The 17422-nt window shown below is 42.5% G+C and overlaps 1 protein-coding gene across 1 annotated transcript; it reads right to left on the minus strand.

Annotated features, from left to right (window-relative positions):
• Positions 1-12069: 12069 nt before the first annotated feature.
• HILPDA (hypoxia inducible lipid droplet associated) lies at positions 12070-14234 on the minus strand. The gene is given in 3 exon segments (XM_046020926.1): positions 12070-12742; positions 12745-12958; positions 14029-14234. Coding segments are annotated over 2 exon segments (189 nt in total). The 5' UTR covers positions 12896-12958; positions 14029-14234; the 3' UTR covers positions 12070-12704.
• Between the last annotated feature and the right edge of the window lie 3188 nt (positions 14235-17422).

Genomic DNA, 17422 nt, shown 5'->3' on the forward strand with positions numbered 1-17422 from the left:
AAAGGACTGCCCCATGCTTATGCCAAGAGGGCAGTGAGCTGACCAGAACAGCAAGGCAGGCTCTCAGGGAACCCACGGCCTTCAATCCTCTCCCCCCATGGGGAAGCCCCTCACAAAAACTTTCTCTGAGCGAATCGATTGCCTAAAGTTAGGCCCTCACCTGGCCAGAGGAGCTCAGGACAGAGGCAAGCAATTAATCCCAATCTTTCCTGCTCCATTTCATGGGATAAAATGAGATTTTTTTTTTTTTTTAAACCAGGCTGTTAACAAAGCAAAGAGGCTTATTTATTTTTGGAAACAGCGTGCAAATAAGGAAGTGAGGCCAATGGTCTGCCGGAGCTAGAGCAAAAGAGATAGTGAAACCTGTTAAATTTTCAGGAACTTTGCAGACTGTTGTTAAACACAGCCATTATTAAAAATTAAATTATGTACACTTACACTTAAATAAATTATACAAAAGCAAAGATCATGGCCCACACTCATCTTCTGAATTATTTTACTACTCTCTAGAGGTTCTTTACATCTCTTGTACCTTCAGGGTAGAAATACTATATAATGGTGCACTACGACTGCCTATCTCTTCTCCATGTGTGTTCCGGAACTTCCTGTCGGTCACTTCCTTCAAACCAGCTGTGCTGGGACTTATTCACACCGTGGAACCAGTAAATGTTACAAATTGCGGCTTGATGTATTGTTTTGTTGGCTGTCTGAAGTTATAGAGAAATGTTAATGATGCAGTAAACTTAAAAGTGTCTGTAGCTGTTACAGATTTGTCTGCAGACACAAACAGATCTGAGGAGTCGCCCAGTATATTGAAAGTTACTGTCTTGATGTAGCAAAGAAGTTGCTTAAGTCGACAGATGAACATGTGAAGTTCCAACATACGACTTGCTTAGTTCTCTTTCATCTTCGTCACTGATGTAAGTGGAGAAGTCAGCCAACACTCATGTCAAAACGACACTTGTTTGTGAGTTGCATAAGCTGGCTCGGAATGCAAGAGTTTGACAAGAATCAGTGAAGGATTTCTGTGCGAATCAACTGCCTATATGAAATGTACACGAGTACTGTATGTTTTATTGTCAGTTATAAATTGTGCGCTATACATATTTTATGTCAGTACATTGTTTTTTAAAGATTTTATTTCAGAGATAGAGTGAGCAAGTGGGGTGAGGAGCAGAGGGAGAGGGACAAGCAGACTCTGTGCTGAGCTCAGAGCCTGAGGTGGGGCTCGATCCCACAGTCCTGAGATCACAACCTGAGCCAAAATCAAGAGTCATATGCCCAACCGACCGCGCCACCTAGGGGCCCCAGTGTCAGTAAAGTTTTAGAGAAAATATATATAATTATATTTAATACATATTTGTACATATAGGTATATATACATGCATATATGTTATACATACTTGTTATAATATATAATTAATATAATTACTATTTATAGTATATAATATTGAATTATAGGGTATATACTACATAATTATATATTATATGCTATATAGGTAATAATGATAAATAGCATTTATATTATGTATGACTATTGTATTACATATTAAATACATTCCCCCTCGGAGAGCTGGTGTCAAACATTTACTAGTACAGCATTGTAGTGGCACAAACTCCTCTCCTCCCCTCGCAATCTATTTCAGCACCATGACAAGAAACATGCACTCAAATATTTCTTCAGGTTGCATGAAGTTGAGGAGGGGGCAGAAAATAGTTATCCCTCTGACTATGACTGGACAGTTACCAGGCTCTTTCACTTTGGTGTTTATACACGGAGCAAGCCAAGGAGGTAAGTCAGTTCTCCCATGTCTTTTAAACTCCCGAGACACACACTGGGGCAATCCTCCCATGCTTGGGATTAAATTTCCTGGTGATTCTCTTAACATTAGGTGGGAGGCCTGCTTCTTACTGGTGTTTTTCCAAAGCTGATGCCTACATCAGAGGCAGAAGTTGACATCTTAGTGGCTTATTTCTCCTTAAGACTTGCTCACTAGAAGAAAAAACATTTATTTTTTTATTGATGCAAAGTCTATAATACTGGAAATTCATATATTCAAATAATCTTCAAGGTCATTATTTTTCCTTTATCACAGTACTCTTTTTTTAAGATTTTAGTTATTTGTCAGAGAGACAGTGAGCACATAAGTGGGGTGAGGGGAGAAGGCAGAGGGAGAAGCAGGCTCCCCACCATGAAAGAGGCCCGATGTGGGACTCTATTCTAGCACCCCAGGAACATGACCTGAGCCAAAGGCAGATGCTTAATCGACCAAGCCACCCAGGTGTCCCAGTACTCTGTTCTTGACATTTTTTTCTCCTTACCTTGTAAAGGGTTAATGTCCATCAATAGGGCACCAGTTAAACTATGAAACTTCCATACGATGTAGCGTTTTGCAGCCATTAAAGGAATAAGGCAACTTTATATATACTGATAAGGAATGATTACTGAGACCTATAAAGCCAGAAAAAGATGAAGAACAGTATATATAAAATGCTATCACTTGGGTAAAAGGTATTAAAAAAAAAAGAATATGTACTCATATATGGTTGAACATGCCCAGAAAATTTCTGGGAAAAAAAAAAATATGACTGCCTTAGAAGGGGTAGGGCATTGGTAATGGTGGTGGAAAAATGACTTTTTTTTTTTTTCACAAAATACCTTTTGTACTGTTTGTACCATGAACATGTTTTTCTTTTAAATAAATTTTAAAATAAAAAGTGTTAAAAGAAATTTCCTACATACGACTCTACAAATATTTGCTGAAAAATAACTATGTACAAGGTATACTACATATTGGAAGAATCGTTATTAGCTCTAAAAGTGGTCTGCCCAGAGTTGTGGATATGTGGTCAGGGCTGTATTGGACGTACTGTTTACCTCCTGAGTTAAAGACATATATTTGAAGAAATAAGAGCTGCAAGATTTCTAAATATGGTAAAAACTATAAACCCACTGCTATACAAACAGTAAGTAATTACCAGAAATTGTAAATATTTGACTACACGAATAAAAATGTTAAACATTCTTTATTTAATTTAATTTATTTATTTGACAGAGAGAGAGAGACAGAACCATAGAGCACAAGCAGAGGGAAAGGAAGAAGCAGGCTCTGCACTGAGCAGGGAGCCTGATGTGGGGCTCGATCCCAGGACCCTGGAAGGCAGACGAAGGCAGACACCCAATCATCTGAGCCCCCAAGGGATCCTCATGTGTAGTAATGTTAAATATGTATACATATAATTATTTTACATATAATTTTTAAGGTTCTTTAACTAACAATTGACTACTTAAAAATTTGTAACAATGTAATATGTAATATCAGGTTTAGAACATATATGTAAGTAAAACATATGACAAGAATGGCACAGAGGATGAGAGCAGAAGATAAAGGTGTAGTATTGCATAGCTCTGACATTATACACGAGGTAGTAAAATACTATTTGAAGTTACACTGTAATAAGTTAAAAGATGTCTATTGTAAATAATAAGTTAAAAGATGTCTATTGTAAATCCCTGAATATAGGAACCATTAAAAAATTAGAGATGTATAGCTAATAAATCAATAGTGAAGATAAAATAGAACACTAAAAAATTCATAATTAACCCAAAAGAAGATAAGAAAAGAGGGAAAATGGGACAAAGAACAGATGGGAAAGAGAAAATAACGAGACAGAAGATTTAAACCTAATCTTACTGATAATTACACTAAATATAAATGGCCTAAACATTCCAATTAAAAAATGAGATACCACTGGTCTGTATAAAAAGCAAGGCACAACTAACTATATGCTATCTACAAGAAATCTATAGACACATAAGTTAAAGAGACAGAGTAAGATAAACTTTGCAGCCACTAATCCTAAGTCAGTTAGAGTGGCTATATTAATACCATACAAGGAAGACTTCATGACAAGGAATAGTACAAGTGATGAAGAAGTACACTTTTTTTCTAAAGGCTATTTATTTTGAGAAAGAAAGAGACAGCATGCCTGCAAGCTGGGGGAGGGGAAGAGGGAGAGACAGAATCTCAAGCAGACTCCATTCTGAGCTCAGGAACCTATGTGGGGCCCGATCCCAAGACCCTGAAATCACAACCGGAACTGAAATCAAGAGTCGGACACTTAACTGAGCCACCCAGGCACCCCAAAGAGGGACACTTTTTAATTTAAATTCAATTAATTAACAAATAGTGTATTATTAGTTTCAGAGGTAGAGTTCAGTGATTTATCAGTTATATATAACACCAGTGCTCATTACATCACATGCCCTCTTTAATGCCCATCACCCAGTTACTCCATTGTGCCACCCTCAGCCCCTCCAGTAACCCTCAGTTTGTTTCCTATGATCAAGAATCTCTTATGGTTTGTCTCCCCCAAAGAGGGGGATTTTTTAAAGAAAAGGAGGTCAATTTAAGAAGACATAACAATCCTAGGTGTATATGCATCCAATAACAGAGTTTCAAAAAATATGAAACAAAAACTGATGCTACTAAAATGAGAAATGAACAAATAGATAATTAGAGTTGGATATCATATCCTTTCTCAGAAATTCACAGAACAAGTAAATAGGTAATCAATAAGGATACAGAAGACTTGAATAACTATCAACTAAGTGTATGTTTATGTTTTTTGTTTTTTAAGAAAGCGAGAGAGCATGCATATATGTTGCTCACACACACACACATATGCTGGTGTGAGAGGAGCAGAGGGAGAGAATCTTAAGCAGGGTCCTTGCTCAGCACAGAGCCCAATGCAGGGCACAATCTCACAATCCTGAGATCATGACCTGAACCAAAATCAAGAGTCAGATACTCAAGCAACTGAGCCACCTATGTGCCCCACTTTATGTAATTTTTGTAAAAAATTTTTTTGTAGTTTGTATACTTTCTATAAAAAAATATTCTGTACACTTTTATATAAAACAGAACACTCAGAACCCAAAGAATCCACATTCTCTTCAAGTGCACACTGAACACTAAGATATATCAATGTGCTGAGCTATAAAACACGTCTCAATAAATTTCTACTAATTAAAATAATAAAGGGTATGTTCCCTGACCATAATCAATGAAATTAGAAACAATGAAATCAATGAAAGAAAAATATTTGGAAATGTTAAGGGATTTGGAAATTAAACAACCTACTTCAAAGTTAATCAAAGAGCAGTTAAATTTACAGAAACTAAGAAACCTATAGTTACTGAGTTCTAGAAAAAAGGAGAAAATACACAAATTGCCAAGAAAAAAAAGAGGAACCATCACTATAGATCTTGTGGATTTTAAAAGTATAATAAGGAGGGGCACCTGGGTGGCTCAGTGGTTTAAGCCTCTGCCTTCTGCTCAGGTCATGATCTCAGGGTCCTGGGATTGAGCCCAGCATAGGGCTCTCTGCTTAGTGGGGGAAGTCGGCCTCCCCCTCCCCCTCTCCCTGCCTCTCTGCCTACTTGTGATCTCTCTCTCTGTCAAATAAATAATAAAATAAAATAAAATTTTTTTTAAAAGGAGGGGCACCTGGGTAGCTCAGTCTGTTAAGTGTCTGCCTTCGGCTCAGGTCATGATCCTTGCTGGTCCCAGGATCAAGTCTTGCATCAGGATCCCAGCTCAGTGAGGAGCCTGCTTCTCCCTCTCCCTCTGCCTGCCACTCTGCCTATTTGTGCTCTCTGTCAAATAAATAAATAAAATATTTTTTAAAAAAGTATAATAAGGAAATAGTTTTAACTTAATGCCAATGAATTTGGCAACTTAGGTGTTCTATATAAATGTCACCACATAGATATTACTGAAACTGATTTAGAAAAAAGTGACAAAAACTGATTTAGGAAAAATCAAATAAATATATATTCATAGAAGAAACTGAATTTGTAACTATCTTGTCACAAATAAAACTCTAAGCTCATATGGCTTCACTAGAGGAGTTTATCAAACTTTTAAGGAATAATCTTATACAAACTCAGGAAATGGAATAGGAAACAGTTCCCAATTTCCCAACTCATTTTATGAATCCAGCATTACCAAATCAGATAAAGACAAAATAAGTAAAGAAAGCAACAGACCACAGACCAGCATTACACATGAACATAGATAAAAAAAAAAATTCTTAATTGGGACACCTGGGTGGCTCGGTCAATTAAGCATCTGATTTTGGCTCGGGCCATGATCCCAGGGTCCTGGATTGGAGTCCCATGTCTGGCTCCTTGCTCAGTGTGAAGCCTGCTTCTCCCTCTGCCTGCTGCTCCCCCTGCTTGTGCTCTCTCTGACAAATAAAATCTTGAAAAAAGAATTCTTAATCAACAATAACAAACGGAAAGATATACAATGTTCATGGACGGGAAGATTCAATATTAAGATGTCAGTTCACCACAAATTGATCTGTAGGCTCAATAAAATCCCAATTAAAATTTCAGAAGGATATTATAAACAGATCTGGAAAAGATTATAGGCATTTAAAAAATAAAATTTCAAACAAGTAACACATTCACAAGGTACAAACAATATAAAGTTTCAAAAGGGACAGTGAAGCGCTCCTTCCCACCCCCATCATTGGCTCAGTTCCCACCACACTTCCCTCCAAATGAAGCCACTATTGTTATTTCTTTCTATCCTTTTAGAGAATGTTTAAGCATACTTATACCAGCATTTACCATTTAACTTTTCCTGTCTCTTCTTACATAAGTATTAGTACACTATTCTTATAAGTCTTATGAATAAAATATTCTCCAATTTAGATTTCCTCAGATTACATAAAACTACCTGCTTTTATCAATTAGTTAATTCTCCATTTCATAATGTTAAGCAATAGGGAAAAAAGGGTCCAAATTACACTCATACTATTACAATATAGAAATGCCCAATGTGTATGAACAAAGTCTAGAAGGAGACATAAGAAAAAGTTAGTGTTCGGGGCACCTGGTGGCTTTGTGAGTTAAGCCTCTACCTTTGGCTCAGGTCATGATTTCAGGGTCCTGGGATCGAGCCCCACATTGGGCTCTCTGCTCAGCAGGGGATCTGCATCCCCCTCCCACCACCTTCCCTTCTACCTGTCTCTGTCTACTTGTGATCTGTCAAATAAATAAATAAAATCTTTTTAAAAATAAAGAGCCTTCACATGATATTAGCTCTTTTTAAAAAAAGTTAGTGTTCAAGTGATGAATTATGAGTTAAATATATGTATTTGCCAAATAAAGCAAATCCAATCTGAGGCACTATTGATGGTCTATGGGCAAAGCAGTATGTAAACATTGTTTAAGTTACAGTCATTTCACAATTTTGATTTGTTATAATAGGTTTTCTTAGGAAAAAAAAAAACTCACATGTGTCCATACAAGAATTATGTAGGGGTGAAAAAGCACATTATTGAATATATTTTACTATCCTGCATTTTGAAGAGTTCCTCAAAAAAATAAAAATCACATTGTAGAAAGAGCTGCAAACCAGCAACCAAGAATCCATTAATTCAATGATATTGTCTAAGTTACTTAGCTTCCTTCTGTTTCCTCTGTAGTAAAATGAAAAGATCTATGCTGTCCAATGCAGTAGTCACTAGCCACATGTAGACTACTGAGCACCTGAATTGTGGCTAATCCAAATGAGATATGTTCTAAGTGTAAAATGCCAATACAAATACATACTTAGTACCAAAAAATGTAAGGTATCTATCTCACAAATAACTTCTTAGGTTGATTACATGTAGAAATAATATTTTTAGTATATTGGGTTAAAGGTGTTTAAAGTATTTTGCTGTTTCTTTTGAATGTAACCACTAGAAAAAATTTAAATAACACATGTGGCTTGAATTATAGTTTTATTGGATAGTATTAGACTAGATCATATCTTCCAACCCTTAATATTGTGATATCTATCGTAAGTTTTAGAGGCAGGGCCCTTCAAATCTGGAAAGCATTACACAGCGTATAGTTACTGTTTCCTTCTCCCTTAGACTCCACTAGATGGCAGTAGAGCAAAGGCCTCAAGCTAACCAGGATTTAAGGTTTGTACTTGCAGCTTTCTAAATATGCAGTACTTAGGCTCCTTTCCGCGTCCTGGCTCACGATTCCCTCTAGTAGGTAAACCCTTTCTGAACGTGGCTACCTGTTCATTTCATAAAATTCAGATCCTCTAAGAAGCTTTCCGTTTAACGTGTGCCTCCAGCCAGCAGATAACTTTATGTACCCACATCCTATACACATTTCTATCATGGAACCATGGAACATTATTGATTTGTTTACACGTCTGCCCCCCTCCCCACCGTCTTAAATATGTTATCTCAGGGAGGGAGTAATGAAATGTGCAGTAGCCCATAGATGCTAAAGGCAAATGTATCGGTCAGGATAAGCCAACTTATGTTGCAGGTGCTTAACTCAGCGGTTTCTTATTTACCCTCCATGTTCATCAGGGATCAGTCAAGGGCTCCCCTCCATGGCATCCTCACTCTAGGACCTACATTAATGGACTGACATTGGGAGCTCTGCTAGTCAGTATAGTGGAGGGAAAAAGGTTAAAGGTTTTGGAGGTTTTTGAACCAGTACTCAGGTGTTCCAGTCTAGAATTGACACAAGTTACTTCCACTCACAACTCTTTGGTCAGAACTAATTCATGGTCCAACCACAAAGGTGTCAGGAAGTGCACTTCTATCATGTGCCTGAAAGACAAGGGCAGAAATATTTGGAGACCGTTAATGACCCTTCTAGTCAATAACCATTTAGCTCACTATCCTTCCTGCAACTCACTATCCCTTCTGCATTCACCATTACCTCCCCAAAGAAGACAACCCAGTAAAATTCCCTTCAGCTACAACATCAAGTCCAAATTCAAGAATCTCTGAATGATGCACTATAGTCTCTACATCACTTTCCGAGGTGGCTTGAGATGGAGAACTACACACTCAAAAGACAAGCCCCACACATCTAATAAATACTGGTAGAATAGGGACAAGATGAATGCACTAAGGGAGAAGGGGAGGAACAGGAAACACAGCAGCCTAGTGATCATGATAAGCCACAGAGCAGATGTGAAGGTCCCTTAACCTGGGGGAAGGGAATATTCCTTGATTAGGCCCTAATTTTGCTTCCTGGGAGCACAGCCTTTAGGCAACTCTTCTGCTTTTAAGCTACTGAGAATTCAGAATTGTTGCAGCTGCAGCATAACCAAACCTAATGTGTCCTTGATTGATAAGGAGACAGGACTATAGAGGTGGGTGTGCATAATTTAAAACAACAAAAAACTTTACAATGCCTGACATTAACTTACTTGGAGGGCAGGTAACAAAGCGATCTTTTTAAAGATAAGAGGGCAACTCAAGTTGTGCGGCTGCAGATAAGAGGGCAACTCAAGTTGTGCGGCCGCAAAGTATTTGGTAAAACTGTTGCCTGCCGTAACTTAGAAGACATACTTAATCTAATCTAGGAAGTTAAGAAAAGTCAGAGAACAGCCTGAATTGGATACTGTTGGTCACTACTGACAAAGCACAAGATTAGCTCAGATAAGAACTGATTTCAGCTTGCAAGCAGGCACAAGGGCTGCAAAGAGAAATCAGTGGGCTTACAGGGCTCACAGAAGCAACTGCCTCTCATCCCTAACCGGTTAACAGATAAAGCTTAGAAATGTTTGCAAGGACAAATGCCATTTTGAACTCAGCTTTGTAGGTAGGATTGATGAAGTTCTAGAACCTAGGTGCCGATGACCAAGAAAGAATTCTTGAGACATCTTTGGTGCAAAATGGTGGTTTATTAAAGCACGGGGACAGGACCCGTGGGCAGAAAGAGGGGCTGCCCCGGGTTGTGAGGGATGGCAGGTAACGTACCCTGCGGTTGGAGGAAGGTGAGGGGAAGGTGAGAAGGGAGGTTTCAATGGAGCTTTCCTATGCTAAAGAGGGCCTAGGAGGTGCCAGAGTATCCCGGAGGTCTTGGGGGATACCTGGAGGTCATCCCGGCTTGATCAATGTTGTCTTTTGGCAAGCTATTAACATCTAGATAGTTGGGAGATTCCTGGTGGGATGTCACAATCCTGCTATCAAGCTCTGTTAGAGATTTAGGTTCAGAAGAGATTTAACTCTATTTACATTTCCTTCTACCTCAGCCTCCTTCAGTTTTGTGTATGGAGGGGAGGGCTTGAGGAACTGAGTTATTTGCCTCTGGAAATTATCAATAGCACAAGGTTAACTACTTTGTAGATCTCTAGGACATTTGTAAACCAAGGGGAACTATTTGGTTCTCCTTTATGGTGGTTGTTTAGGATGCCTGAGGAATGTTACATACACTACCGAGGGGAGCGGATGGAGAGGGGGTGCAAGGTGCCAGCTTTTGCTTTGTCCTCAGCCAGCCTCCTGCTCCCTCATCAGGATGCCTGACGGACTGTGTTGGGGTAACCCAGACCTGTTCCAGGCATCCCAGAAAATCCCTTTGCCAGGCAAATGGGGACAGCAGCTCACCCTTTTCATAGGAAAGATGTGAACAGCGGTATGGCCATCATGTCTGTTGTTAACATCTCCAAGTAGGTTCAACTCTTACAGCAAAGATCTCACAGAAGTTCTGGCACTGTGAATCATTTCAATTAAGCTGCTTGGGAAAGAGCCTTAAGGTGCAGCTTTCCCACTTATACACCCCTAATGAGTTGAGTTGTGAGAATGAGAAAAATCTATCAAATTTAAGTAGTATGTTCCAGGATACCTACTGGCATGTTGAAGTGCCTGAAATCAGAGATGAAAAGCCAACCTAATCTTTTACTGTACTATGCTACTGAGAGATGAGCCACAGAACCCCTGCCATCCAGAGGATCAGGGGGCCAGATGGCACCATGTGCCCAGAAAGTGGGAAACTGGAAACACTTGCTAAACAGCACGAGTGACCACCATAGTGCAGTAAATAGAAGAGATGCCCAAACCACCAGCTTCTAAAGTAATGGCACTTAGGCTCAAGAACAACTCAGGAAGCAAAAGAGGCTTAGTAGAGGTACCATACTCCATTTCTACCTTTTGGGGTAAATCAAATTCACCATACGTAAAATGACACACATCAAGAGTGTGAATGGATGTATTACCATGGTCAGAGGAGTGAACGCACTTAACACGGAGTAGGGCATGGAGTAGTAGTAGATACAGGCAAGGGAAGAAAAAAAAAAGAAACCCAAAACCTCCATTTGTGTGTTAAGACCAAGCTGTGAAGACCTGGGAGTGAGCAGAAATAACCGTCTGTGAAGTATGGACATTTTGCCAGCCTACCTGGAGAATAATCAAAATTGAGCACTCACTCTGGTGGCTAACAGGATAGAAGGAAAAAAGCCTACTGGGCTGATAGCCCTCTTTCCCCACCCGAGACTGCCGGGGGGGCGGGGGGGGGGATACTAGAAGAAAATCTTTTTTCTTTAGAAATGGAGAGTCAAGAGAAGACTAGAATATTCTTGGCCCAGGCTCATTAAACTGGTGGATTCAGGGCAGTTTTGCCTCCAAAATTCAGATTTACATTATATTATTTTTAAGTAAATTCTATGGAGTGGAGCCCAATCAGAACCTTGAACTCACTACCTTGAGATCAAGATTCAGATGCTTAGGGGCGCCTGGGTGGCTCAGTGGATTGGGCCGCTGCCTTCGGCTCGGGTCATGATCTCAGGGTCCTGGGATCGAGCCCTGCGTCGGGCTCTCTGCTCCACGGGGAGCCTGCTTCCTCCTCTCTCTCTGCCTGCCTCTCTGCCTACTTGTGCTCTCTCTCTGTCAAAAAAAAAAAAAAGATTCAGATGCTTAGGGCGGCACCTGGGTGGCTTAGTGAGTTACGCCTCTGCCTTCGGCTCACATCATGATCTCAGGGTCCTGGGATCAAGACCCAAATGGGGTTCTCTCCCCCTTTCTCTCTGCCTGCCTCTCTGCCTACTTGTGACCTCTCTCTCAAATAAAATCTTTAAAAAAAAAAAAATTCAAATGCTTAAACAACTGAGCCACCCTAGCGCCCCTACATCATGTTTTAAAATGTTTTCAAGTACTTTTCTGCTCCTGAGTTTTTAAGATGTCAAACCCCAGCTCTCAGAACTAAGATCTTTCCCTACCACTAATTTCAAGGGCAGAGGCCAATGACACATACTAGAAACATATATTCAATTTTTATTTCATTAAAAAAATTCATTTAAGCCACATGGTGGCCATAACGCGGGCTTTGTCATCCCACTGCCCCCTTCAGACCAATATGCATGCACACATGCTCTGTTGGAGAAAGGACTCTACCATGTGAAACAATGAGAGGTGGACACTGATTATTTCATCATCCCCCTCCCTACAGCCAACCCATACACCACTTCAACTGTCGTCCAGACACAGACAAGCTCTCATGAAGAGAAGCTGACTACCACATAAACTGACCATAAGACACCCAAGCCCGAAGGAACTCTTGGCCGATGCCCAAGCAGAGATGAAGACACCACCATCTCCCAACAGCTGAATATGAAGCACAAGTCCCTAAGAGGCATCAGAGCCATGTTGCCAAGGACACCAGCGTGTACAGCAGACCCTGGGGAAAATAGTGAAAGCATTCCATTGCAGTCACAGGTAACCCACTAACACCTGTGTATTAGGCTCTTTTTCCAGGGCAAGAAGCATCCAGGTGGAGGCCCTTCATGGGCCTGGTAACAGTTCTGCTAACACTGAGGTTCTGAGCTCTCCTGCCCAGGAACTGATGTGTTTAGACCAGGTTCCAAGGTTATAGCTGGTGGAGAGAGGGCTTATCACACCGCTCTGGATGGATGGTCTGGAACACCCTCGGGGGCTCTGTGCTGGCTGGTTGACCTCTGGCAGTCCAGGAGCTCCCAGGCAACGGGCTCTCCAGTAAGCCTGCCAGGGACTCCATCAGTCTAACGAAGATGGAGAGCAGGGTCAGCACCACACCTAAGAGATAGAGGTTCAACACAGGCTTCATGGCTGAAAGGACCCCTCTCCTCGTAGAGCAGTAGAGTCTTCACTTCTCCAAGGTCTCTGGATACTGAGAAAAGAGAAGAAAGATTAATCTACAGCCTTTTGGGATATGCATGCTCCTAGTCCTGACTTCTATCTTCCCATGGAAATAAGGGTGAGGCTCAGCCAGTCAGAGAGACAGGGACCAGTAGGTGTTGTTCTGCAACAGAATCTCCAAGCATATTTACACTGTAAACTCCATGGCTGCAGAGCTAGTCTTGCTTCTTGGACTAATCCAAGAGCACTCCTTAAAACTTTGACGTCCTCTAAAATAAAACCTTTACTTTTGCCAGGTGCATCGCACAATCCCCTTGCTACAGTCCAGGGACCAAAAACCTTCCTGAAGGGAGTCTTTTTTTTTTTTTTTAAAGACTTTATTTGACAGATAGAGATTACAAGTAGGGAGACAGGCAGGCAGAGAGAGAGGAAGCAGGCTCCCTGCCAAGCAGAGAGCCCGATGCGGGGCTCGATCCCAGGACCCCGGGATCATGACCTGAGCTGAAGGCAGAGGCTTTAACCCACCGAGCCACCCAGGCGCCCCTGAACGGAGTCTTTTTGAGGAGGAAGATAAGGACATGCCCCTGAGAAAGCAACCTGCCTAGGGCTTCTCCTCACATCTCAAGTCAGGTTCCAGTCCATCATAAAATTTTTGGTAAAGCCAAAAGACATTAAAATCTATCAAGTTCACTTATTTAACAAACACACCCTGAGTACCTACAACGTGTTAGGCACCCAGGAGGTACGAGGGCCGGGGTCCGGTAGACATAAACCTTGCCCTCACGGGACTTACAATCTGGTGAAGAAATTAGGCAGTCAGACATACAACACGCCAAGTGCTGTGATACAAAGGGTGCTTTGGGAGGGCAGGGCTAGGACGCCTAACCAAGCACTAGAGGGCATGGGAAGAGCCACAGGAAAACACAGGGTCATCCCTGGAAACAGGGCAGGAGAGGCTGACTCCGGACCCAGACGGAGACCGAGCGAAGGGCAGGAGCCCAGGAGGCGTGGCCCCAGCCCGGGAACCCCCAGGCGGCCGGCGGGGCAACGCAGCCTGGGGAAAGGGGGCGGAAAGCCATGGAAGCCCACACGGCCTCTCACCTCCAGGACGAGGGGCCAGCAGCGGCCCGCTCGCAGTAACAGCGCGTCGTGCAGAGATCCGGAGAATAGGCAACTCCCGCAGAGCGCTAATTCACAGCCCAGACGATTCCCTGTGGAGAAAAGGGCAGCCCGAGGCAAAAAGGAGCAGAACGACTTTGCCCACGCTGCCCTCTTATAGCCCCGACCCCGCCCCGCCCCGGAGCCGCGCACGCGCACTCGGGCCGCACGCCCCGGCCTGACGCACGTCCGCAGCCCCGCCCCCACGTGGGGGCGGTGGACGTTGGACCCCGGTGCCTCGCTGCCGGTCGGACCTGTTTCGGAGAGCAGCCGCCTCGGAGCTCTGAGTCACTGATGTCGGCAATAGGACTAGCGTGTGGGTTAACGCAGACCGCCTTTTTCTGCTGCAGGAAACTGGAGGGAATCAGCACATTTACTCCCATTCCAAGTGGGTTGGAGACACATCTGAAGTGTCCAAATCCGGAGGTTCTCCGGCCGGAAGAAGGCGGGAACGCAGAGAAGAGCTCCCTCACCAGAAGATCAGCAAAGCACAGATTGCCGGAAGGCATTACATCCCCACCCATTCCCCCACCCCCAGTATTTAAATTCCCGCGACTGTAGAGCTTTCACTTTCTGATAGTACCAAGAGTCCGGGCGCGTGCCCCGCCCTCCCATTCCAAGTCCTGAGGTTTAATTTGCTATTGATATCACTGCAAGGGCGAGGCCATTTCACATCCTATTAAGTTCTGCTTTCTACGAAAGTTTGTCCTGTGTAAGTAGGTGAACTACTCAGCGGGCACGGGCGTCTGTGCCGGACGGCACGCGGCAAGTCACTTTGTACGCACTGGGCCTGTTTTCTCACCCAGAACTTGGCCACTAGATGTAGTTTCTAAGAGATCCTTTCAGGTAGAACCAAAGAGCTAGGAGGTGACGATCGAGCTTCATACCTTGACCTGGGGGCTGGGAAGACATTTAGCAGCTCTCCACTGCCCCCCATCCACCCCCCGCGAACCTAGAGAAATGTAGAGGTTCTGCTGTGAGAGCACCGGCGGATCTCAGGAAATTGAGTCCTCGGGAGACTGGGAAGGAACCTCTAAGGCTGTCAGCGGTTTCATAGTTTTCCTCCTGGGGAGGAGGAGGGCACTGGACCAAAGCGCCAGGGCAGGTGACTCTGGGCAGGCCCTTGGAGCTGTAGGATCGGCGGTTCCATGTGTCAGGGTCTAGTGCCGGGGCTAGGTGGGCAAGGACCCGGGAACTTGCACCGGTTCCGCGATTTTGCAAAAAAAAAAAAAAAAAAGGACGGAGGAAGCAGGATGGGAGGAGCCAAATCACAACCGCGACCTTTCGCCTACTTTCTCGGCTCAAGGTCTTGTTTTTCTAGGAGGAGTGGGTGGGGAAGGGAGAAGTTGGGAATGGAGACGTGCGGTTAGGCAGGCACTTAAAAACTCACTTTTCTACTTAGCCGCAGGAATTTTTGGTCTTTCCTTACATTAGGGTTTTGTCTATTTTTGTGCTGGTCTCAGTGACGCTTGCACTGTTGTCAGGAGACACTAGGGCTCTGAAGTCACACTGACAGATGTCCCAAAGACCACTACTTGCTAGTTGGGGGCTTTGGGCAGATCCTTTGACCTTCCTGTACCTCGGATTCCTTAGATGTTATATGGAATAGTAACAGTCCTTAACAGGAAATCAAACTTGTAAAGCACAAAGAATGGAGCCTGGCATTTAGAAAACATTCCATTAGTGCTAACATTATCTTTATCATCCACTACAAAACTCCCAAAAAGGGGCTTCGTTCATAATAGCCTGTGATTGGCGTGTGAACCCAAGAATTCCACAATAACCCTTTGGGGTCTGCTTACTGTGAGCTCTAAATTATATTCACACAGCCGGAAGGAAGAGATGGGCTCTCTAACAATTCCCTCTCTCCCATAGTCACTGTCATTGCCTAAATGTCATGCCAGCTGAAGTTAACCAGGGTCTGGGTGAATATAGCCCTGTGCTTCCCGTCTATTAAGTACAAAGATTATTGGCTGTCATTGGGTAGGAGTCGTGTCCCATCTCCACCACCTTGGCCAAATTACTTAATCTATTTGAACTTTAGTTTCCTAATCTGTAAAGTGGGGAAAGTAATATACAAGTAAATAAATAGGAGCTGCTTGGTCAGGCGTGGCTATTGTCTTACTAAACCGTTTAGAGGCAGATTTTTTTTTTTTTTTTAAATAATCCCTGCCCAATGTGGGACTGGAAAGATTCACATGCTCTGTCAGCCCCCCTTTCCCCACCACCACCCCCCTCTGCAAGTCCTTATCCTAAATCAGGTTGTCATCTAGTTGGATAAATAAGACCTACAAAAGATAACTACCAACCCCAGGCACCTGAGGGGTAGTGGTTAGAAATTAGATTTGAAGGTGAGTCCTGCTCTGTGATTTGCTTGCTTTTGTCCTTGGGTTCTGCTTTCCTCAGTTCTTCCTTTATAAAATGGGAGTAATAATAGTTCTAACCTACTAAGACTTTTACGAAGATTAAATAATGGATGCAAGGTGCTTAGCATAAACTAAGGGCAGAATAAATGATGGTTACTAAATCTAATTAGCTCCTAAGGTAGACCTCTGTACATGGACTGCAGGGCTTTGGGGGCAGAAGTAGAGGAAGAGAGAGAACTGGGTGGGAGAGAAATATGAAGGAAGAGCAGAGCTAGGATGGCAATGGTCCGCTTGGGGATCTGGGACTTTAGCATTCACTGTGAGTGAAGGGAAGACTGGGGGCAGAGTAAGCATTCCCCAGATAACTGACATGCACCAAGCATTTTGCTAGATACCTTTCATAATATTGTTTAACTGAATTCCCTTAGCAACCCTGTGTAGCAGGAATTAGTGCCTCCCTACTTTGTTAACTGTGCCTTTTCCCTTCAGCTAGTCTTTTACTCATCCTTCATATCTCAATTCACTTTTTATTTATTTTATCTTAATTTTTCATATCTCAATTCAAACATGTTTCTTCAGGCAGCCTGGGTGGCTCAGGTGTGTTCTGTCTCTCTCACTTACATACTCTCTCTCTCTCTCTCTGAAATAAGTAGAATATTAAAAAAACAATAACAATACAATACAAAACAAAAACATGTTTCCTCTGGGAACCCTTTGCTGACCCTCAGACCCTTGCTACAGGCTATAGTGGTATGATATACATGATATACGTTTCTCTCACTATGTTACTTTACCCTGGATTATATTAATGTCTGCTTCCCCCTCAAAAGCCTGAAAACATCAGTGAAAAGAGGGTCTAGTCTGATTTTGTCTTCATTTCATCCTAGCACTTAGCACCACACAGTAGGCTTTCAATAAATATTTGTTGACTGGAGAAATATATGAACAAATGAATATTTTACTCAGCATCT

Source organism: Meles meles, chromosome 10 (assembly GCF_922984935.1).
Source record: "Meles meles chromosome 10, mMelMel3.1 paternal haplotype, whole genome shotgun sequence".
NCBI classification, from domain to species: Eukaryota; Metazoa; Chordata; class Mammalia; order Carnivora; family Mustelidae; genus Meles; species Meles meles.